Source organism: Taurulus bubalis, assembly GCF_910589615.1.
Source record: "Taurulus bubalis genome assembly, chromosome: 6".
NCBI lineage: Eukaryota > Metazoa > Chordata > Actinopteri > Perciformes > Cottidae > Taurulus > Taurulus bubalis.
In genome coordinates this window covers 20,203,023-20,228,645 of record NC_136594.1, presented here as the reverse complement: position 1 = coordinate 20,228,645, position 25,623 = coordinate 20,203,023, and the positions used below count along the sequence as shown (strand labels likewise).

General features: G+C 38.7%; 1 protein-coding gene across 1 annotated transcript; it reads left to right on the top strand.

The window, feature by feature from the left end:
• Positions 1-2,085: 2,085 nt before the first annotated feature.
• On the top strand, positions 2,086-24,704 carry LOC306737483 (CMRF35-like molecule 7; the record flags this gene model as incomplete). The annotated part of the gene is made up of 5 exons (XM_079219216.1): positions 2,086-2,431; positions 2,536-2,709; positions 5,183-5,190; positions 6,011-6,113; positions 24,637-24,704. Exons 1-5 carry the CDS (start codon positions 2,116-2,118, stop codon positions 24,702-24,704), a joined length of 669 nt encoding a protein of 222 aa, XP_079075342.1. The 5' UTR covers positions 2,086-2,115.
• Positions 24,705-25,623: the final 919 nt, after the last annotated feature.

The window sequence follows — 25,623 nt, the reverse complement described above, 5'->3', positions numbered from 1 at the left end:
AAAAAACTCCTTTCCCCAAAAGTTAAATATATAAAATTGTTGGTGTATCTATATGGTGTCTGTTATTTTCAGCTCAGATCCCCAGTCCCAAGACGACACCAAAAACAGTCATTGTTGGTTCCACTCTCTCAGGAACAATTTCTTCAAGCAGCTCAGATATTATTACTGATATGTCTACGTCATAATAACCCTCAATAGACCAACACGTACTACCACAGCAACACAAGGAACCAGTATGAATTGTCCTTATTTGAACTTGGTGCATACGCTTACCTTTTAACTCAAAATGTAATGCAGAGTATAAATGATTCGTCTCGTGCTACTGCAGTAATATCGTCAAGCTGTTGAGACATTCAATGAAAAATATGCAACAGAGTAATGGATGAAAAATGTGCGATATGCGTTCTTACTATTTTATTTATGTTTAACAGACATGGAAAGGCAAGACGGTAATAAAATAGCTTTTTAGTTTAAATAACATGACACGTGCTTTAAACCCAATCCATTGTCAAAAGCACCTCTTTAACCACGTTCTTGCACTTAAATCATGATACATTAACATTTTCATTTGATGTCATCGTATATGTATTCATTTGTATGACCCTTTAAGTAAAGAGCGAGCAGCAGGAAAATGTGTGATGAATCTGTTAATCTTTCTCCCATTCTCTCATTGGCCAGGAAATGTACCATATTTGATTCCAGGGTTGATTTTTTTAACCGTTCTGGTGGTCAGCCTAATTCTTAACAGGAACATGATCAAGAAGAAGTTGAGTAAGTCACACAAACCAACTGTGCACAGTGGCTGTGTGTGGATCAAAGATGTTTTATTCCCAAGAGGGTCCTGATGAAGTCTACCAATCGCTCCACCCATTGACAACGGACAAAGACAAAAGTCTACAACATCCACCGAATGGTCATGGCAGTCCACACATCTATGTCACAACTTTGAATGATCACTTTATCACAATTCTATGGCTGACGTTTGAAAGACTAAAATATACCTTTTCCACTCTGGCCTACATTTTCTAAACCCAAGGTCTCTGAGCTTGATGACAAGCTTAGAGGGCACAATGGTGTTGAATGCCTAACTGTTGAACAGCATTCTCACATTGGCGTTCCTCTGGTCCAGGTAGAGGGCTGTGGGGATGGTCGTCTGTAGATCTGTTTGTCATTCAGGGAGAGCGCTTTGGTCTTTTGGGAGACAGGGACAATGAAGGTCTTTTTGAAACATGGTGGGACTACAGACGGGATCAGTGAGAGGTTGAAAACATCCGTGGAGACATCTGCCAGTTGGTATACACAGCCTAAGAGCTTGGCCATGGATGCCATCAGGTCCAGGTGTCGTTGGTGAATTAATCGTTTTGAAAGATTGACACACACTTTCCCTGAATATTGCTAGTGACCGTAACAATGCTAAACACCAAAATACTTTGTCTCGTGTGCTTTTATTTTCTCTGAATTGTAATAAGGTACAATTTCTTTGAAAGAATGCTTCTTTTTTTAAAGTGGGTGTGTCTTGATTTGCTAACAGGCTGAACTTCCATGGTGTCATGCACACTTAGTTTCTGTACCATTGTGTTTTTAAGTGTCAAATCCACGGCCTTAAACATGATCTTTTATATTGCACATGTATTTGCTATCTGTTCAAATTCTGAATAAATAATACAAAAAAAAGCTTGTGTATGGTTTTGTGCACACTAACATAGTCTAGTCATGCTTTGTGTGTGAGTGTGAGTATGAGAGTGTGTGTGTATGTGTTCAGGAAAGGGGAGGAGGTACAACTGATGACAGGAAAGGGAAGTGAAGGGGAGCTGTATGTTGACTGACCTGATGATTTCCATACACTTGTTCAATTGTCATTTTCACGATGATAAAACTCTATACATACTCTTGTCTTCTTTCTGGTGAGTTAATGTATTCTGTATTCTCTGTATTTTCACCCACAGTAGCTTGTGTATAAATGCTGTAGCTGTTGGATTATATGCTTGATCTTTATTTTACTAAATGAGCCATTACTTAAAAATTAACCAATATTAAAAGAAATGTGCATAGACAATATGACAATAGCAAAAATGTTTTCCTTTATTTCTACTTGTAGCTCTGAGTATTGTGGAGATGAAGCCTCTCAACATAAACGGTCGTGTTGGGCAAAGTGTGACAATCGAATGTTCAGGCTGGAACGTTTGGACTGATGAAAAAAAAAATGTTAAGTACTTTTGTTACAGTCCATGCTTGAAAGACCATCACATCATCGTCAAAGCAGAATATGGAAAAACTAAACATAAAGACGGAATACAGTTAAATAACAAAGCAGAAGCCTTGTTTGTGACCTTCACGAATCTCCAAAAATCAGACTCCAAAACATACATTTGTGGATTGGAGAGATTTGGCCCTGATTCATATATAGAGGTGAATCTTAATGTCAAGGATGGTAAGTGCTTTTTATTTTCTCATAAAAAATAAAAAACACTCCTTTGCCCAAAAGTTAAATATATCAAACTGTTGCTATATTTATATGTTGTTTGTTATTTTCAGCTCAGATCCCCAGTCCCAAGATGACCCCAAAAACAGTCATTGTTGGGTCCACTCTCTCATTTTCAGTTACAAACAGCTCCACGATGTCTTCAAGCAGCTCAGATGTTACTGACATGTCTACGTCAGACACGACCTTCAATACAACACCACATACTGCAGCACAAGGATCGGGTAGTAAGTGGACTCATCTGAACCACATATATAACATATTTAAATACATTTACTGCATATATTTTAATTGCCAACCACCAGTATGCATATATATATATAAATACACATACACACACAATAGTCAATGCAATAGTCTTGTTGTGCTCAGATACACAGACGTTCGTGAAATTGACCAGCCTCATGCCGGTCAACTTAACTTAAAATGATGGTGTTCATGCAACAAAATATCAGTATTCACGCCTTGTGAAAGTTTGTGAAGTTACATGAAGTGTGATTAAGCTTTTTTTTCAATCTGTCTTCCTCTTTCTCTGTCTTTGTGGAGGAAGTGTACCATATTTGGTTACAGGTGTCATCACCATAATAACCATACTGGTGTTGTTACTGACGCTTATGAACAAGATGAGGAAACAGCAAATGAGTAAGACACACAAATCAAAGCACACCTTGCAAATATGTGGTTATCCAGTAAAGCCTCCACCAGACATATATTCACAAATAATGTCCTATATGTTTACAGAAGTTGTGTCAAGTGCTGATACGCAACAAGAAGACACACAAGAGGTCAGTTTTTCCTCTAAAACTATGTGGAGGGCAAATGGTTTCTACCGGCTCTCCTACAGAAACAGCTTGCTTGAAGTACTACATTTCCTCTTGTGTGAGGCTCAGGCTATTTCTCCTACAGCTCTGGCATTATTATCTCATTTCTAACTTTATTGCCACTCAGGACAATTTTACAATGCTGAGATAAACACAAAGAACACCTGGAATATTGGCTTTGAAAACATTTTTTTAAAGATTCTTTGTACACAGGAACACAACACACATGTGTCCCCGAGTAGCATGGAGACAGAAGCTGGTTGTAGTCAACATCTTTTCAGCTGGGTGCTTATTGTAGACCTTTTTAAGGCTTATTTAAGGATTAGATTAGGTGAGGAACCAGACACGCTATTTCTCACCTAACCCCAGCAGCCATTAGCCATCAGGTCATATCACCAGGTATCAGACGTAAGGCTAAATTAAAGGAGATTTTGTTGAATAACATGTTGTAATATGTTGATTTTTTGTCTTTAACTTTTAACTTTTCTTTTTTTATTACAAAAGAAAGAAAGCTGTGTGATTATCTGAAGGTGTTTATCATCAGTAAGACACAACGCTGCAGCATAACATTAGATGACATGGGGTCTTATTTATAACCGTAAAAAGCCCCAAACTGCTGTATTTGGATGTATTGAACACCATAAGTAATATACAAGTGAAATATATGGTTTGGTACATGAAAAAATGTAAATGTCACAGATGTGAGCAAATTTGCCCCAATGCAAATTTTTGAGACCTCGTCTGAATTTTCTCTGTACTAAACCCTCTCTAACTTTGTTCTGCTTCACTTTATCAAAATCAACCTTTGCAGAGAGAATGTTCACATATTGTGCTATGATTTGGGTTAGAATTGGACCTTACAGCTGCATCATATCAAAGAAATAATCATCCTGACAGTGCTTTTTTTCTAAGCGGACCTGCAACCTTTTAATTTTTGCTGTGTGTCATCTTCATTTACTCTTAACCAGTAACATATAGACTTGTATTTACACTTCTGAACAAAATCTCACATGTGTAGCCTTTTATTATAACCAGAATTATTACAATAGCCCTAGTGGTTGCAGAGATACACCCTTTTTAGTTTGGGTATGCAATTGTCAAGGAAAGGGTCTAACAATAGGTTGGTTTTTAAAAGGTTTTAAAGTGGTTTTATTAAATATTGTTAAAATCCTGCTACTGACTCCGCCTCTGACTGCTGCGCCGCCATTTATATCTGGGTCCTTCGAGCAATCCTGGTTCAGGAGACACTGGCCCATTCTCAATCTCCACCCTTAAGCACTCACGGCCTTTGAGGCGCGCTCCCGCGAAGTCCTTGAGGGTTTAGTTCTGTCCGATTGTCACATCGTGGAGTGCTTGATGGCTCTCTGGCAGACATTTGGAGCCCTTTATGATCCCTTTCCGTAAGTCAGCATTATATGCTGACTTTGCCTAAGGGAATTACCGACAGTTCATAGCAATGTGACGTTAAACACGCAGTTCCCAATGGAAGAATGGAGCCGTAAAAAAAAAAAAGGGAAACAAAGAGGCACGTGGGTGTTCAGCCCAATAAAATACATTTACACTACAACATTATGGATTAAAGATGGAACAAAAAAACACATGAACTCAGAGGAATGCAAGCAGAAATTATATTTATAATATTTATTTACATTCATCAAACATTTCGTTTTGACAAAAACGAGTAATTAGATCATTTAAAATGACTTCTCATCTCGTGAGGAAGACTTTCAAATCAGTGAATAAAAAGTATAAAATAAATACACAATTGTACACAATATTTGTTTATGTAGTCACGTGATATGTTGCAGCAAAGTGCTGTCCCATTCATATTTACACCAGCTCAAGCCCTCACAGACTCTCACACTCAACCACTTTGCAGGTGACTCAGTAAGTTCCTGAGGGTTCAGGGTTTGAGGGTTTAGGGGGGAGATTGAAATTGTGCCACAGGGAAGTTGGCAACGCAGAGAGTGATATGGTGAATTGAAGACAAACCGTAGAAATGAAACGTGAGGCACCATTACAGGTGTAATGATGCCTCTCACATCTAATTTCACTTCATATCACACATTACTTTGCACTTATATATTCTCTTTATCATTAACAGTCAAACCAGCAGTGCTATTTATGCTTGTATAGGGTAGATAACTGTAAGCACATTTTAAATATAACATTAGATATAAACCAACTCAAACCTCAAATAATATTTCATCAGCGCTGTCTGCACCTCGGAGCACAGAGATTAAGATGAGGTCAACTAGCGTTAAAGAACTGCAAAACAGAGCGTCGTTAGTTTTCAATAATCTTCTAATAAGGTGAATATGTCACCAAGTACGATCTGAGGTTAATGAAGTGTTTGTGAGTAGAATCCCTGCAGTGAACAAGACTTTAATGATTCATTTATGGTTTATTCCATAGTGACGGATACACAAACTATAAACAGCTATCTGAAGCTGACTAGTCACCATGGTGTGAAAGCTTAAAAAAGAGTTGCGATCAGACTTACACTGTCAATAACAAGTTGCCTTTCATTTGTTGTGTGTGTGGAATATATTATACCAACATACTTTTTGTTTTATTGTGTCCAAATTTTAATGGTTTTAAGAAAGTGTTCTAATGTGGTTGACTGTTACACATTTTGATGTGCTTGCCACCTTGTTTCAGTTTTATTGAACTTAGTTTTAACAGTTTTTCTGTTTCCTATTTCAAGGATGTGCAATATGAAGAAATAAGACCTGAAGACCAGACCGACCCAGACGTCCTCTATGCTAATTATTCTCTCCACCAAGACACTGAATTAGCAGCTGAGTGCGGTAATAGCAACCCAAACAATCTTTATTTACATCTACCTTCCAGCTTTGTGGTCGATTCAAGGGGGGCGTGTGCAGAGAGCAGAGTCTCAAATGACTTGGTGTACTCTGTTGCTCAACTGCCCAAAGAGCAAATTGAACCCACTGAAAATGAGTCTCTCTACTCTCTGGCTCAGCCACCACGAGCAACCTGAAGGAGGCTACTGTGGTCGAACTGCATGAAAGCTTTCTTGATCATTTTAATTCTATTTTTTATGAAAATGTAGAGCTATCATATAATAATAGACAGGACAGAAGAGAGAAGGAAATGATACAATTATATTATCATACAGACACAATATCACTGCTTTATGACTCCATTACTTTATGCAATAGGAGTGTACTTCCTTTTTTCAAATGTGTCTAATGTGTTGCTTTTGTTTGTGTACACACACACACACACACACACACACACACACACACACACACACACCCGGCCAGTAATAGTAATTCGCCCTTGCTACCATGATCCTTAAGTAGATGAGCGAAGCAGCTTCTTCTGTATCTGAACAGTCAGAGGAAGACTTCCTTCCCCACAGCCCACAGCATGTTCTACTTTCACAACTCACACTGAACCTTTAAATACAAATCGATTAATATTCAAATGTGAGGCACCGGCAGCCCTCTTGTTTCTCTTTTTAATATCATTATTCCTCAGGCGTATTTAATGTAAAGTTATTTGTGTCTAAGCTTTTAATCTAGATGGGTAAGCCCTAAATGGATGTGTCTTATTATTTCCTTATTTTGTACTGAAGCAGACTGGTGCTTTGCATAACTTGACCTTTTGTGAACCCTAAAAGTAATTGTTTGCTTTGATCTGTTTTTAATCTGTTTCGTATAAAGGATGTTACACAAATAAAATTATTAAAAGAACAATTCAGAGAATTGTGACAATTTTTTCTTCTTGAAATCTATGAAAACTTTGATTTGAGGATTAGCCCACATTTAATTAAGCAATCTAAGTTTCATACTCACTATACTTTTATGGCGCTTTTCTAGTCTTCTGACCACTCAAAGCGCAACACTACGTGTCATCATTCACCCATTCGCACCCATTCATACACTGATGGCAGAGGCTACCATGCAAGGTGCCACCTGCTATCAGGATTATTACATTTTCATGGCACAGATTTTGGGAGAAATTTGAGGTTACTCTCATCCATACAACTGTGCATTGACTTTGCATGTAATCTACTCGCAACACTTCCGGTGTGAACGCAGCAGAACTCCAGACTTTGAGACTCTTGTCAGGAGCAAACATCCCCAGTTCTCCCATTATGACATGGCCTCAGGTCCATGTCAGTGATACACCTCAGGTTGAAGTGAGTGCTGCTTCATGTTTTTCAGTATTTAGCTACTGATAGGTAATCAGAAGAAAATTTAATGTTGTATACTTGAATCTTTTTTTTATTTATTTTTTGTTTAATTTATTTTGAGTTTGTGGTAAAAGCTGCTCCTCAGGACACTACATGTTTTCCATAGCGGCGTTGGTCATAGATTCAGTGAGTGAGTATTCTCAGCTACAGTTACATCATGAGTCTTTTTGAAACTGCTTCTCAGTAGTTAGACTTTTTTATTTCATGTTTGTGCATGAAAGCTGTTGAGTCTGTTTAAAAAAGACTGAAGTTACTGAATTGTTTTGCATGTTGTATTATTATTATATATTATATATTGCCTTAAACGAGTATGAAAAGGAACTAGTTTTTTCTTGTTGGCATACTGTGATATTCTGTTCTATCTCACGTTCAAACTGCACCATCTTTTCATTAAATACATTTGAGATGTAGAAAATGTTCCTCAATTTGGGTCTCAGCTTGTCATTCAGGGGTGATTGTGGGTCCTGTAGACGGACCAGTTGAGAATCACTGGACTAGAGGAGCCAGGAATTGAACCGCTGATTCTTCTGATTGATGGATGAGCTGCTCTACCTTCTGAGCCACAGTAGCTCCACAGGAATGTTTTTTTGTGCATTGTACACATCAGTGAGGCCAACAGTCTGTGATATAAAGCTGCCATGTTTCTCAAATGAATACACGAAACAGAAATACTATATTTCCATTGCGTTTTCTATGTTTTCTTCCACAGTTTACGGTTTGTTATTTTTGTTACCCTCTCCTTCTGCAGGGGTTTAATGGGGCCCTACTTCAGAAACAGAACCATTGCAGATTTTTTGCAAATTTCGTTAACATTTGCTTCACAGTTGGACGGAAATTTGTGCGATATGATAAAGTTACTCTGGGAGACTGAGAATAGCACAAGTTGGAGACATGATAAGGAAATTATTATATGCAATATCAGTCACAATCTAGAAGAAAAGCCATTTTTATACAATGATATACAGTTTGACACATTTAGCTATAGAAAAATAGCTACTAAAAAAAATTAGCTACAATCAGTGCAAAATGCACCCAGCTAGTAGACTGATTGTTTTTTGTTTTGTTTTGGGATTGTTGGAAAATATAAGTGTAGCAGCAAGTCATGAATGAATAAGTAATGAAACAAATCAAGGAATGGATCTTTATTTAAATCATTTATTTTTCAACCAATATCTGTCTTTTTTACAATATCTTTCCACATTCTCTTTTTTTGCAATTTGCCACACACAGACGCACAAAAACAAATAGACACATACATACACGCACATACAAACACACACACACAAGCTAAACACACTAAAAGCCGTGTTTGACTGTGGCTAGGCTAAACAGGAAATTGATGCAGCCAGTTATAGTTGTCGTGTTTGCTACCATCTTTATAACAAACTTGCTTCCCCCATTATACAACCCCCTGTTCTAACACACACACACACACACACACACACACACACACACACACACACACACACACACACACACACACCCAGCCAGCAGAAGTCACCTTGGCAACGGGAATGCCCTCTAGTATCTGTTCTTGTTAGACTCAGAGAGTGAGAGCAGCTTGATGCTGATGTTATTGTTGTTACAGTCGTTGTGTACCACCAGGGGAAGAGTGCGGCCCGGGGTATCTACTCTGTTGTCAATGACAGTCAATGACACTCTGCTGCTAAGTGAAAAGGATTAGCCAGCTCTCGCTCTCTCTCTCTCACACACGCACGCACACATATACACGCGCAGGCGCACACGCACACGCACGTTTCCAGGGCAGATTGCTGACAGTTGCCATTACAAGGCATATTTTGGAAAAGGTCCTGCACACCTTCACTTTTACACAATTTATTCCAACCATCGATAGCCTTTTAAAACCTCCCCAGCTTCTGGAACAAATGCACCATGACCCACAGTCCAAATGTGAGGAGTTCGGATCATTTTTTGAAAAATTATATCAGAGATGACTAAATTTGACCCTAAGAGCATCTAGGGTACATCTGAATTATCATTATTTTGTCAAATTTGTTCAGGGGAACACAGTAATGTCATCATCCAAAGTTGAAGTAAAAAAAAAAAATCTGAAACTTGATTCTTCAATTTAGAGCAACTTGCCATTTTTTAAGCAAGATATTGGAAAAGTCACTATTCAAACCGTTGGATTAATTTTTACACATTAACAAAATCCATTTAAGTTTCAGTCTAGCTTAGAAGGGAACACAGCACAGAGTCGGCGCTTGTAATAGTAATAAACAGCGGCGGGCCGTCAGGGCCTGCTAAGGCCTTCTCTGCAGGTCTAAACAGAATCACAAGGTTATAGCTATTTTATAATTTAATTGTTTTTCACAAATACACTACATGTATTATAATGATTTTTCCCTATTAGCTTATTTTCCCATTGCACAGCTCCTCTGCTTCCAGCCTGCAGCGTGGCGCGGCGCGGCTTTGCCGCTGGTTAAGGATCTGGTTAAGGCCGCTCATCCAATCACATTTCACCTCTGTTTCTCTATGGTAGATTAGCGGGTTACACTATATGGGGAGGCCTGCTAGGGTAATGGACGTGTGTTTCGGTAATGAACCTTTTGTTGGATGCAATCTGCCTTAAAACCCCAAAAGAAGAAGAAGCTAGAAGCTAGAACCTTGAAGCTCAGGCGGAAGCCTGAGAAATGGACTTGGTGGTGTGGATTTATGTGGCGAGTGAACCGCTTGAGACACGCAGCAGTATGCTTATCTTCAACGTACTACTTAATATAATAATAATAATAATAATAATAATGATGTATGTAAGTAATTGTAATTGTACGATATTGTGCCTCTTACACAAATGTCGGTAAAATTTGTCCATTGAAAGAAAATCCTCCCCTCTCCTCCATGACACAGTATGCATCCCCAGCGTGCTTTTCTAAAGTAATAAATAAGACACTTTAAAACATGAACACTGCTTTCCACTTGATACACAGCCTAAGGGAGATCATCGTTTCCGTCCGGAGACTACAGTGGAGCATAGTTTGGAATTTATAGTCATGTTTTAATATACTTCTAACTAAAACAGTTCACAGCACTGAGGGGAAAGTTTGTTCACCAGTCTTTAATATACGTGGTGGCACTCCTTGTATGTGAGCTGTTTGAGCAACTGTAGTGGAACAACAGGGTTCTTAACGTGGACAGCATCCACCTCGCGGGCAGGTACCATGAGCGTGTTTCCGTCTTTACCAAAGGAAAGTGATTGAGAATTATAACAGTAGTGAATAGTGTTTACTTGGCCTGCCAGGTTGTTATTGTTTGACATAACAATCTGAGAAGTCTGTGCACACATTCGGTTTAACTTCCAAAATAATTAAATACAATACAATTATCATTTAAATTAGGTGGTTTTGATAATCTGCCTGAAAGGTCAGCTTGTTTTCAACCTGCATGATTGTCTGACCAGTTCTGTTTCCTGCCCTGTTGAACTCACCTTTTTGCAGTGTTGCCGTGTTCCGAGATCACAGCAATCAACTCGGAAACAGAATGACTTTAAATGTTATTTTTTCCATGAGCAATAATGCGTGCAGTTGGGCCAATGACACTAAGACTGTGTGGAACTGGCACCCTATTGAGTCTAACGGGACACACTATTGATGCTACAGTGGACAAGAAAGCTTCCTTCCAACATTCATCACAAAGGAATGGTCGATATTGTAGTACTGTACTTGGAACGGAAAAGGACTTTAGCCAATTAAAAACCTTTCCCATCTCTGTTCTGAAATCAAATTGACCAGGTTACAAGCACACCTATAGGGTTCTAAAGTGCCTTAAACTAATTACTTTCTACCCCCTACCCATGCCTCTAAAGTCAAAGCTAACAATTACAATCTGGACGACCTGAGTTGCACTTCTTACGTTAGCCAATTACAGCTACTTTCAAAATCATATCATCCAATTACCTTTCCTTGCCACCCTGTATTCTGCAGACCTATTAGCCAATTAGACATCTCACACAATGGGTTGTTCTGGCACACGCAGGCAGATCCTGGAATCTGTGAATCGACATCATGGAAACACATCCCTCCCTCAATCTTTTTCTCAAGTTCAAAAGCTGTTATTAACACCTATCAAAGCCTAAATGTGGTTCACTTCAACTCCACCTAAGGCGAAGTATGCCCTCGTACACCTTCTCCCTCGTGATAATATGACACTTTAAACTCACCTTCGCTGGACCAAGATAATGATAAGAGAGATGGCTGCTCTGGGCGCTGCATAAGCTTGCAGGTGTCTGGAGTGGTAATGGACAGTTTCAGAGTTTGAAGTTCCTCATGTCTGTGTTTGACTCATTGTGCCAGCAAAAAAAGGAACTGCCTAATGCCCCATGAACTTTTTTAAATGAACCCATGTTCTAAACTTCCAATAAGCGTATATGAGAGAAACACGACTAGAAACAGGTTGTTGTTTAACATTAGCAATGCAGTGTTTAAAAGTACCAGCGATGTGGTTGGGTAGGTTGATTGGACGATCATTTTAACTTGCTAGTCATGACATTGAGTTCTCTCTTGTGAATGAAGTGTTCATTTTCTGTCAATATTTTCTTTATTTAGACATGTTTAAACCAAACCATAACCTTACCGTACCGTGATCTCTCTGTGTGTTAATACACCGCACTACCAGACAAGACAGAGTTTATTATTTTTATTAATTCTTGCTTCATACAATCTGTGAATGGTAATTTACAGTCTGGTTAAGGTTATGGAAATATCCCAGTTATGGTTAACAAATAGGTTAACATTAATGGCTGGTCTTTGGGATGAACTACTTGTCTCCAACATGAAAGTCAAACGCCAACAAATCAATCCACCACTGTGACTTCCACACCTTTACCATTTGTTCAAAACATGTGAGGTGTGGATTCGTCCTAACTAGGATATATATAGAGTAAATTTAGCATAATAATGACACCTTTGACATTGACTCAGAAATGTACAACTGCTGTCTAACTATTTGTTATTACCTCTAAGCGTGGATACTTCGTCGTGCTGACAGATCATAGTTTGTTCATTCATCGTTTGTTCATTCATAATCTCAGTCACTAATCCTCCCAGTGATTACTCCTTCAGCTGATTGGGGGACATGCACATTAAATTAACCAATCAGATTGGAGTTGTTAAACCTTTTAAAAAAAAAGTGGTTTTCTTCTCTGCTGTGCTGTCAACATTCAGTCCTGCTCCTCATTCATCATCGGGTTACAGCAACCCCCTTCACCACCACCACCACCACCACCACCAGTGGCTGGACTTCAGGAGGGGATTCTGCCTGAGCAGATATCAGCATCACTACCCCTTGCTTATCCTAATTTAGGATGGAGTCCAATCGCCAAAGACTTTGCACTATTCAAATATATGTAATTTTAATAAATTATTGTTAAACTCTAATCAAGTCTCTCTCTCAAAGACACTTCAACATGGAGACAGTAAGGGATCAAAGCACCAACGTTTTGTTCAAACAAGGACCTGCTCTATCCACCGCCCATATGTATAATTCATTTGACTATATACAGTACGTATGCAATTACTTTTATCACTGTCTGAGCAGAACTTTTTTTTTAGTCAGTAGTTACCTCTTTCATTTCATGTGTGGCTGTTCCCAAAATGATGACTCACAGAAAAGCTGCTACTGGTGGGAAAAAATGCTGACAGGAAAGTCCTGCGATATCAGAGAAAACAGCGGGAGTTTCTCTAAAGCTTCGACACAAAATGCATTTACTGAGTGGAGACACTAGAAAGAATGGTCTTTATATCTTTATATATATATATATATATATATATATATATATATATATATATATGTATATATATATATATATATATATTAGCTAATGGTGAGAAAAACAACAGTGCGAACAGCTGATGTTATCAGTAAAATGCCTTGAAGTATTTTGATCAATAAAGGAATAGGAAACTTGCAGAGCGTTGACTTCATTTTAATCACTTGGACTGTTGCTAGTAATTAATTATTTCTGCATCACAAGCTGCCATAAGAGGCCAGGACTTAAACAGCAACAACAATACAGAGAAAGAAAAGACAATATGCCTATTCAGTATAATTATTATTATTGTGCACTATTAATGGGCAGACTGGTCATTGCAGAGTAAAGAAAGACTCCCGAACTGGCCGGTTGTCATAAAGTTTCTATTTTTCAATTTCTGATGTCAACACTTACTGTATGGTCCCCAGCTTGGCCCTCGCAGCAGCTGAAAGCACAGAGTGGAATGTCACCTGACTTCCTCCTTTGCTTCTGTCATAGCTATAACTGCAAGGGAGCATGCTGTGTCATCTACTAACCCTAGAGTGCTGAACATTTTAAATCATGAAGTCATTTTAAATCATCAGACATCTGTGCTTAGTCTTGTTCATTTATTATCTACAGAGTCTGTAGACTCCCGCACTTTCCCCAGCATGGGAAAATATATCCGTTGGCTCCTATGTTGCACAAAAGCAGGACACAAGATGGGATTCTTTATTTTTTACAATGGAAGTGTTTTCTTTTTTCCATGAATCTGTTTGATTTTTTTTTTAGCTAACAGTGTTTTTTTTTTTATCACTATGACAAGTCCGCCTAACCTGCCAAAGACCTTACAGAAACATGTTAGTTTGTTCACCCTGTGCATTATGCTGTCAGTATCATAAGCGTCTATTATTCATTTGATGGATATTGCAGGTGGTGTAATTATGAATTTATTTGAAGGTCAGACTCATTCATTGATTTGCTTTACATCTACTTGCAATTTGCACTATAAAAAAGAACCCAGAGCATTGCTTTTTATTTGCTCTGTTTCTTTGTTGCGTTAATCTAATTAAGCTAGTTAAAGCCATCTACCCCTTTGGTAAAATGTCACGTTGGTTTGAAAATGTAATTACCTGTCCACTCTGCCGATTTTATTTTAAAATATGCAAAGACTTGGTTGCCTCATGACTCACTCCAGGTGGAGTTCGGGTGTATTATGATACCAACTATTATGATCACATCTCCCCCTTCTCTCAGTTCTCTCTGCAGGATAACATAGAAAATACAAAACAGCCCTCAGGGGGTCTGCGTTTTGTGGGAGTCAAGTCCCTTTGTCTGAGGCATCAAAGCAGCAGAAGAAGGTGATATTAAAACCGTTTCTTTTTATTAAATCACTTTCTTCCATGGGGTTTGTTTGTGCCTCTGTCCATGGGTTTTAATGCAGTTATAATTTGTTCTGTGGCACATGTAACACAGTTACGTACGTATTGCAATTGAATACCAATTATCTGTGCATGTGTATGGATGGGTAATGACTTTAAGGTATATCCTGTGGAGTTTGAATCAATGTTGCAGGCTATGTAACAGGGTTTGTGATGCATTTCAAGTACATCCTCTAGTGATTGAATAGCCATTTGTGTTTTCATCTCTGGTTCATTAGCAGTCATCTTGCTTTTGGTCAATACTATCGACCAGAGGCAACCAGAGAACATCCTCTGCAAAAAAGACAGATTTGTTTGCCTTTATCTGTGTACATCCTTTATTTTGTAAAGCATGCTTTACATTGTATCTATGTATATTCAAGTGAGACCACTGTGTCCACCTGAAATATGTATTTGTCGCCGCTTGATTTTGCAACCTTGAGACAATAGATAGTGAATAGTTTAGCAAAATCCTGAAAAATGTGATAGATTACTCATATTGGTTTGTTTTGATTTTCAAACTCAAACTAGATTACGTTTTGTTTGAGCAATGAGCAGAAAATGGGAACACACTCTCAAAAAATATTGCTAAGCAGTTGCAACTTCTCTATGCAACACATTGAATAAATGTACCACTGCTTTCTACAAATGCGCTTGAGTGATTTTATGAGAACTAATCTCCTTTTGTTAGTAATTATATAGATGGGAAATGTGGCTTATTCAGGTTTTAAAACACTTCTACTCACTCTCCAAACATAACAGAAACACTGTGATCCCAAAAGCCTCTTCATTGTCTGGCCCACAACTTTAATTTTGGGGTTTTGGTTCACTCTTACCACTCTATTAGCGCTGTTTTTGGCGGCAGCTGGTAGAAAAGCTTTAAAACATAAAAATGTACACTGTGTGGAGTACTTAGCTGCTGAGCAAAATGTCTTTTACTCATATAAGTTTGCCATTTCAACATTTAAGGTGATATAATGTTACCTTTGAACCTTCTTTCTACAGCTCCACAAAGGCATCGATGAAGCCACCTCATGTGCCTCATCTTTGTTTGAATTTTATAGCATGCAAATATAAGAAAAATGTATAAGAAATGAGAGAGCGAGGCCATGATGTGACAGATGGCAGGAGAAAAAGAAACAAGGATCCAAGTTGATAAAGGCTGTAACAGAGGCGAGAGAGAAATAAATGACGATAATAGAAAGCCTTGCTGCACCAAGAATACTCATTAACCTGTCCCCTCCTATCCAACCCTGAGCGTTCAGCATTTTACAATGAAGAAAACGATGCGCTGAAAAAGGGAAGAAAGGGAAGGCCCTTCATATAGTCCCCCATCCTGATCTCATGAGGAGGAGAAATTGGAAACAGAGACACGGCTCTTGGGACCTTGAGGAAATTAAATACTGAATTCAATGGGCAGACCGACTCAATCACACCACGCTTTTGTAAAATGACTCGGGAATTGAATCCCTTGCCGCTTAGCTGGGGATGTTATTGCTCTTGTAGCTATTTCTGTTTAACTAGGCTCAGGCACAGGCCGGGTCACACCAACACACACACACATACACACACACACACACACACACACACACACACACACACACACACACACACACACACACGCACACACACGCACGTGTATATCCATTTAGAGAAAAATACACACACACAAAATGCACACACAGACATGCAAGCGTTGAGTGTTTAATGCAACAAATGAACAATCTGTCACAAACACCATTAAGGTCCAATTGCTTTTATTTTACAAGAATGTGCAACAACAAGCAGGATGGCGAAAACAAATGGATCTGTACTTATTTTACAGACATTGCACATAATGTGCAAGTTGATATTTAGTCAAATGAAAGCTGGAGGGAATACGTGACATCTTCTGGTTCACCTGCATCAGACACCTTCAGATTATCCATTATTTTTATTATTGTTTTTTTATTTATTTTCTTGCTGGAAACATGGTGACAATTTGTCATCCTTATTTTTTGCATGAAGAAACACGACAAGACAACAAATGCATTCAGATGAAATACATGACACTGTTAGTCATAACTTCTACACAAGGGACTATGTTTGAAGGAACCTGGAAAAGGGATATTTTGAAGTCTGTATTTGGATTTACTTCCCTCACCATCTTTCATCTGTCAATCACTAGAGTCAGAAATGTTTGCGACAGAATAATGTTGATATACCCTTCTTGTTTCTTTTTTTCTGTATTAATCAACGATGAATTTGTCCTTTAGACTCAAATGTCAAATGTCTAGCAGCACAACAGAGGCCAAACAGAAGCAGCTGCAGTCCTCCATCCTCCACCATCAGTGGCCGCACTAGTGTAGCTGAATAGGACCGATACATTTAGTTTTGTGCCAAAGTGGATAATAGATGGACCTGAAGCTACTGTTTGAAGACCTTTTGGATTGCAAGGCATGTACTGCACATAAAGCATGAGTCAAGCACAAGCTGCTCTGCATTGGTCCAATGTCTTCACAAAGAATTTGAAAACACAAAACACAGTTCTCACAGAGGAAAAGGAACATCAACAACTTTTTCCTTCTCTTGTTTACAACTGTTGGCAACAGGAACAACGTATCTGCGGACAAACTGCAACCCACAGGAGTCGGCCAGGGGAATTTGTGTTTCAGGTTGAGTTTCTTGTCGGGCTTTAGAATTCTGTGAGTTCTCGTGGGCGTGTGTGTGTGTGTGTGTGTGTGTGTGTGTGTGTGTGTGCTGATTTGATTAGTGTGGACACCATATGGTCAGGCTAATAATGACCATTTACCTGGTGAATAATGTGTATCACACACATGCATAATCCCAGCAGACTCTGAAGCCAATACTATGGAACATACATATACACATGTTAATGGACACAAATGCCAACAGATTCACTTATACCTGCAGCTTCCAGTAAACAGAGTGCATCTGAAAAGAGAATTCATTCAGTTGGTGTTGGCGAGCGAAATGCTGACGCCAGACTGAAAAAAAATAATGCACGAATACTGTCACACTGAGCCATTCTCTGTTGATGTACTGTGGGCTATGGAGCTCGCTACAGAAGAAGTTTTGTTCCTGTGTTCACCTTGGTCTCCTACTACAGACTAAAGACAAGTGAGCTAGACAAGAGACACCAGTCCATGTGAATGGGATCGTGATTGTGAGCAATGTGGTGAATAGCAACCTGTCAAGGCTGTCCTCCAATAAATGCCTGCTGGGAAAGGCTCCAGTACCCTTGGCAGTTTGGAAAGCAATGAATAAATATTGATAATTCATAAATAAGTGGCATAGACGTGCACGCAACCAAGGGCTTAGTCAGTGATTTTCAACAAAGATGTCAACACGAGAACGTGGAGCCCAAAAAAAGATAAACATGCCATTTTTGTCTGCAAACTATGGAGCACGATGTGCGCATCAGAACATCATTGACAGCCCATCTGAAGTGAACTTTTATTTATACCTACTTGATATGTTCCTCAAAGATAATCATATTTGTATTCACGCCTGAGTGTTTGCTTGCTTCTTCATGGCCTTTTTTTCCAAGAGTAAAACCAACATGACTGACCTCCTTAACTTCATCCGCCCCCACATTTATCTCCTTCATTTCTAACCGACCTACCTACGTTATGAAAACACATTCTCATATTCAGGGCGAAGAGAGGTTGCCTTCCATTTGCATGTGTTTTATGCTAAGCCGAAAATTGCATTTGCTGATGTTCTGGGATTAGCTTTTCTAGGATTTACTGGAAAGCAGTGGGTTTTCTAAACAAGCCAGAGAGGATTTGGGCTGTGTGTGTGTGTGTGTGTGTGTGTGTGTGTGTGTGTGTGTGTGTGTGTGTGTGTGTGTGTGTGTGTGTGTGTGCGTGCGTGTGTGTGTGTTCACATTTCCAACTATATGTGCAATGATGTGCATATGTTTACCTTGCTAAGTTTGCTCTCGTTGTGTTTGTATTTGTGTACCAGTGTGTCTCTGTTTGTGTGAGAGTGCATTTGTGTACAGAAACATGTGTGCATGTGTGTGTTAACGTGCGTGTAATCTTTCTATATATGTTTGCAAATGACACAAACAAACAACAGCAGTAGAGAATTTGGCCTTGTCACGCATCAATTTCCCCAATGTCGGCACACTTCAAACTCCCACAATCCTCTGTTAACATTCCCTAACACTGTCAGCACGGGCTCTGGAGGCACTGGTTTAAATTGCAATTGCTTTAGTGGTTAAGTACATCAGTTTGTACATGTATCCCTGTAATATATAATTGATTTGGCCATCTATATTCTTTTGTGAATGTTTTTCTAATTTTGACCTATACATTTTACTTTTTTTCCCTTCCATCCTTCATTGATAGATAGATAGATAGATAGATAGATAGATAGATAGATAGACAGATAAATAGATCTCTCTGCGACAGGGGACTCTGCAATGACTGACAAACCAACACACACACACACACACACAAATGCAGACATGCACAGACACACAAAGCAAATCATTGATTGTATTTTATTTCCTAAATAATACTCTCTGCACTGTACATATCTTTCATCCCAGCTATTTTTATTGTTGTATATATCTCTCATCCCTGTTGTTTTTAATATGTTGTTTTTAGTCTGTAAATTGCTACTCCGACAACAAATTTCAACTAGGACAGCAGCATGGCCACTTTCAAATTTAAGTTTCTGGTATTTTGTACTTCCTTCCTCATCTTTTCAGTTTTATCCTCTTTTTCCATCCTTTTTCAGCATGAACAGTAAACACCAGCAACAGTTGCTCTCCATTCACATGTCCACTCATGCCTCAGTGATGAAGCAAACGTATATCCTTTGAACTGAGAATTTGTATTTCTCAAATTGCCCAAGCTCCTCCTGAGCCTTTCTTGTAAACTAGCCATAACTTATGGGATGGAAAAATAACTTGCTGTCAAAGCTGAAGGCTCAGACAATTAATAATTGAGGACAGAACTGCACATTATCTGGGGTATATGCAGGGATAACGCATGTTCTGTATTAGAAAATGTCAATATCTTCGGTCTCTTATTGCCATTATCTGCATTGTGGATGTGAGGATTTGTGTGTGTGTGTGTGTGTGTGTGTGTGTGTGTGTGTGTGTGTGTGTGTGTGTGTGTGTGTGTGTGTGTGTGTGTGTGTGTGTGTATACACCTGTATTGATTATCAGTGAAAATAGTTGACAGTCAGTTGCTGGAGAAGGATGATAAGACCGACTTCTCACTCTTACCCTCTCCCTCTCCCTGTCTTCATCATTTTTTCTGCCTACACTTTTTCATCTTCCGTCCAGTCACCGCCTCTCTTCTGCAGAGAGCCATGTCGTACTAATAATCAGATGATATTACTGAATACATATGTGTATCGCTGTATCAGCCCCAGTAGTTGTTGTTTATCACCGTTGTAAAACGTTTAAATGTACAAAGTGGTGTTTTTATCAGCTGCTGTGGCAATAAAGAGGGGCCTGATATCCAACAAGGATTCTCAGCCACAATGGGGATATCGCGGTTATACCCTTTATGTGTCCTCGGGCGCTGCGCTGGTGCTCAAACTCTGTATTTTTTTAACGTGTAGAGAGTGGAAAGAAATATTGGGTTGTTGGTTTTGAGTAGAAGCAGGGCCAGGAGCTGCAACACCATTTTTTAAATCCATTTTTCTATCAGTCTTTGTTGAATTTCTTTTTGTATTATTGCTAATTGAGTTTTAACCAAGTCTTGGCTTTTTTCCACAGCTTTTGTTATGCTTAAATTGAATATGCACAACTAGTGATGGAATGTACCTACAGATATATGTTATTGTGTTCAGTCACAGACCAACTGGACGGTAGAGACTTTGGAAAATGTGACAAATTATACCTTTACACCTAAATTGGACCTACAATTTAATGAGTACAGAGATTTTCCTTTAGTACATTGAGCCTTTACATACTGTACATGTGATCAGTGCTCAATGTGATCCATTGCTTCAGGCAATCAGTGGTTTCATAATCCTTATTGAAGCTGTTCATGTGGCTTGTTTGGAGGAGGAGAGGCATGTTCCCAGCTGGCAAGAACTGTATGACTAATGTTGTACTGATTTTGTTGTTTGTGGCCGACTGATGCTTACGTCCTTAATCTAAATCCGTGGGCGACCCTATATTCTTTAACGCCTCCATAGAAATACAGTTTGATGAACGGAAACACGAGCATGAAATTATTGTGAAGGTGCAACCAAACTTTTGTATGTTCCTCGCAAGAGGCACAGGTGGAATAGTATGTGTGATTGAGATTCAGCTGAACAACATGCTGTCATTGCAGGTGACGACTAGTCATGTATTCGCCTCGCTTGTGTTACTTTGACAAATATTCCTGGACAGATGCTCTCCTCAATCTTTTGATATTCTGTACATGGGTGTCCGGCAGATTATGACAGTTACTGAAAATCTGATCTGTTTGATACATATCTATGGAGGATGAATCCTTATGACTTTTGGTGATCATTCTCTCAATCTCCTGCAATATGTTCAGTGTTGAAGCTGAAAATGTGTGTTATTGATACAGACACCTTTATTACATTTTCATTTCAAAGGAATTGGACTCTTTCTCGAATTAGATTGAATTAGAATAGGCATGTTGGTTGACAATGTAACACGTTTTCTCATTCCAATGGTATAATAACAATATAATAATACGTTTCTGATTGTACCAGAGTCAACAAGATTGGAATTGATACAAGCAACAAAGTCCATTCAACATTGAGAGGAATTAAAGCAAATATTTTAGGTACATTTTCTTATTTTTCATATGAATAGTTTGCCTTTATTTCACAATCATGTGATATCACTGACAAACCCAGGAGATACTCCTAACCCATGCGCCTCACTAGGGACATTAAGGCAAGGTTGAGAGTTTTTTAATTTTTAATTTTGGAAGTTCAACCTCAGCCATTACAGTAAGTCTATATTAACCTGTGTAGCCAAAATACAGACACAACTCAAACCCTTAAGGACAAATGTCTCATTCAAACCAAAACATTGTAATCATACATTATATTATCACACTTTCAATCAATCAAAATTGTAGTTTTTATTATTGTCCAACATATTGAGCCATTTCTCATGTTTTCCTCCAAAGTATGGATTAAGTATGGATAATGGGTCAAATGTGTGTGTGTGTGTGTGTGTGTGTGTGTGTGTGTGTGTGTGTGTGTGTGTGTGTGTGTGTGTGTGTGTGTGTGTGTGTGTGTGTAGAGCAAGTGATTTGCATGGCTTTTTCTTTGAATTAACTCTGATTCACGTGACTCTGACCTACAGAGATACATGTGAGCCATTACAGCATGAAATTATGCATTCTATGTTAGGTTTTTAATCCAGAGCCCTGGTTTAAACATTCTAGTTTTTTACTATTTTCCACCAGATTGAGCCATTTTCATATGTTTGTCCTATGGGGCAAAATGTGTTCTCCGGGTTTCTAGTCTTTCAAGTCTCTCCAAGCCGGTATTATGGGGCACTGCAGGCCAATTTAGAAAATATGTGTGATCTTGGACCCCCTCTCACATACACACACACCTTCATTCACCCTCACACTCATACACTCACTTGCACACATACGCTTTAAACTCAATAGAATAGAACATGTAAGCTATATTTTTGCTTTATTTCTAGAACAAAATAAGGTAATAGGCTTTTGGAAGGTAAAAACGGGTAATAATAATTTGAAGGTTAAACACTTTGAGGGGTTATAGGAGTAATAAAAAAAGCCATAATGGACATTTGACATGGACTATAAAACAGGAGAGATTATTTAAACTAATACTGCACAAAAAACAGAAATGCATTGAAATAGCTAATCACTGATATATACCATACTGTGACTTCTTTTTTTTTTAATTCATGTCATTGTTTTCATTTTAAAACAAATGGGGTCTCACCTCAAAGACTTAAATCAATTAAATAGTTGGTAGTTAGAATACATACACAATTAGTTAATGTAAAGGACTGACTAACTCTGTGAAAGGTGTATGAAATGTTTTTGACTTTGAACGATGCCAAAGCAACTTTTTTGTGATGCACAAAGGTATTTGTCATTTTCCTACATTTTGCACAATTTCTTGCACAGTTGACCTTCGGTACCCACGTTACTGTGTGCTTTCGCCAGTAATCTGCCACTTTTGTCCCTTTCTATTTCGTCACTCACCAATTCATCTCCTGGTGTGTTTCCATCAGCAGATGTTCAATGCATGACAAAATGCCATTCTCTGGAAAAACGTTCTGTGTACCTGAAAAATGGCAACCTGTACATATGAAGGCAAACAAGATTACAAATGTACAGAGGTAGAACATGCAGCTGTTTCAAAAGGCCTTCAGCGCTTAATACAAGCAAAGCAGAGTAGGCGTTTCTCATCCATGCATGCAATGGTATTTTAGTCAATTAATTTCCTTCCATCGCCTTTAACTTATGCTATGTGTAGAATTCCTCAATTCCTACCCCCTTTGTATGGCTCCCCTGCTCAAACCAAACCAATCTTCACACCTGGAAAGTTTTCTGACTGCATCTTGCACAGTTGTGACGCTCACGAATGCTAACAAATTCACAAAATCTGTCCACAGACAGACATGTTGACACACCCACAAAAGTGAAAACAATACCAGTCACACTGATGGAAATTAACATTAGCAGGGCCAAAGATGTTGTCAACCCTTCCACAGTTTCCGCTGTCGCTGTAAATCTATCTCATGAAGGGTTGAAACTTGCCTGTGTTCTTTTATTTTGTGCGTCTGTCTAAGAGTCATCAAGGTAAAATGTGGTACTGCAGGCATTTATTATATCGGGAACTACCACAGTGACAGTTTTGAATAGTAGTTTGCCAGGTGTGTTTATTTTTGTCTGTCTGCGAAAAGATTTTGTTACAATCGTGCAAGATGCAGTCACGAAACTTGACAATTGTTGAGATCAAAATGAAGGGCGTGTTGGAAGACAGGCTTGGTCCAAGCAATTGGGGGCGAAGGAGCCATTGCCGTCCTCCACTTTACGCCCCGATTTGTTGTCACAAAACTTTACAGGTGTGTGTGTGTGTGTGTGTGTGTGTGTGTGTGTGTGTGTGTGTGTGTGTGTGTGTGTATGTGTGTGTGTGAGAGAGAGTTTGAAAGAGAGAGAGAGAGAGAGAGATGTGAGAGAGAGAATGAGAGAGAGCATCTGGCATGTTGTTTTCATAGAACCACAGACAGACATAACAAGGATAGATTACAGCAGAAGCAAAGATGAATGACCACTTTAGAGATGTACACTAGAAAACACGGCAGTTTAGAAATGAGTTTTTACTTCCCAATTTCAGTTTCCCTTTTGCACATGAGGTTTAGAACGAGACCTGGCATCCTAATGTAAATAAGATGGATGATAACAGTTTTAAAGATCGATTATAGCAGAGGATGTTCACAAATACAATACCCCTGGTGGGATGTGTGGTCAAATTAAATAAAAGCAGAATAGGCCTATACCCCATTTTATCCATAAATAAGATGGAGACGGTTTTTGAAAACATGCAATACCATACCAATACTACTACAACTATTAATAACAATAATAATAACAACATGATAACTACTATAACTACTTTACACTTGGTTTATATATAACGGGGACCAAAGTGAGTGCTTTGTCCAATTTGGTACAAACACGTTCAATATGAATAAACTTTGAACAAACAAGTGAACAATTTATTTTAGATGTTAAGAAGTGCTTGCTCATTTAATTAATAACAATCACCATTAAAAGCCAGACCTCAATTAATTAATGGAGCCGCGCAAGTCTACAAAAATGCAAATATATAAAAAGAAAAGCAGAAAGTTCACAAATTATAGATTTCTCTCCACAGAAAGATGGTAGAGGGCCTTTACGTATGAACAGGAAGTGTTGAGTTAAAAATAATATTAGCTTTTTTTGTTTCTGGTTCTGCAGATATAGACATCGGAAATATACTAATGTTTGCTGGTATGATGCAGTGGCAGGCCGTCAGGGCCAACTGAGCCTTCTCTGCTGGCCTAAATAGAATCACAAAGTTATAGCAATTTTATAATTTAATTTAAATGTGTCAAATTTGTTTGTGTTTTAAATGTTTTATAATTAAAAGTTATAGCTATTTTCTAATTTAATTGTTTTTCACAAATACACTATTTTTCCCGATTAGTTTATTTTCTCATTGCACAGCTCCTGTCTTGTCTGTTCCTCAGCTTCTGGTCAGCTTCTGGCCGCATCTCCCCCTGCTTGGCGCCAACCGAGGCGCGATGGAAGGCAGGTCTGCGCTAGCTCGCTGTTAGCTCGAGAGCTAACTAGCGCTCGCTGTTAGCTCGCGGGGGGGGGGGGGGGGTTCGCTGATGAGACTATGACTCAGACGGCAGTGAAAGCGCAGGTAGAAAATCCACGGCCCGCCACTGGTATGATGTCAACATACTGTTAAAAGATCATCTTCACGGTCTATTTTTGCTACGTACAACACGTCATGTGGCATGCGGAAAATGGTGCTCAACACTTGCTCACTCTTCAACGTGGTCGAGGCTACGTAGGCCTATATCCACGGTTTAGCTAAACATTGTTATTTCACATCACAGGTTTAAAATCAGGTATTCATTGTATACTGTTTATGTAATTGTTAATTATTTGAAATTCATGGTTTGCTCAACATTAATTGTGCCCCTGAATCCCTGTTATAACCTATTTAAAGGTCTGTGAAAGCACAACATAATGTCTTATCTGAATATTATGCATTATAATCTCCTTGGTTATGCACAGAGGTCAAACAAGAATAAGTAACATACTTTTTGTGACGAATCCCATGAGTGAAGGGCTGGACATTTGTGCGTTCTCTCTGCTGGAGTCAGATAGTGTGTGCCTTCATGAATAGTCAAAAATCCCTGCATCAATTTTAATTACAGTTTTCATTTGTGT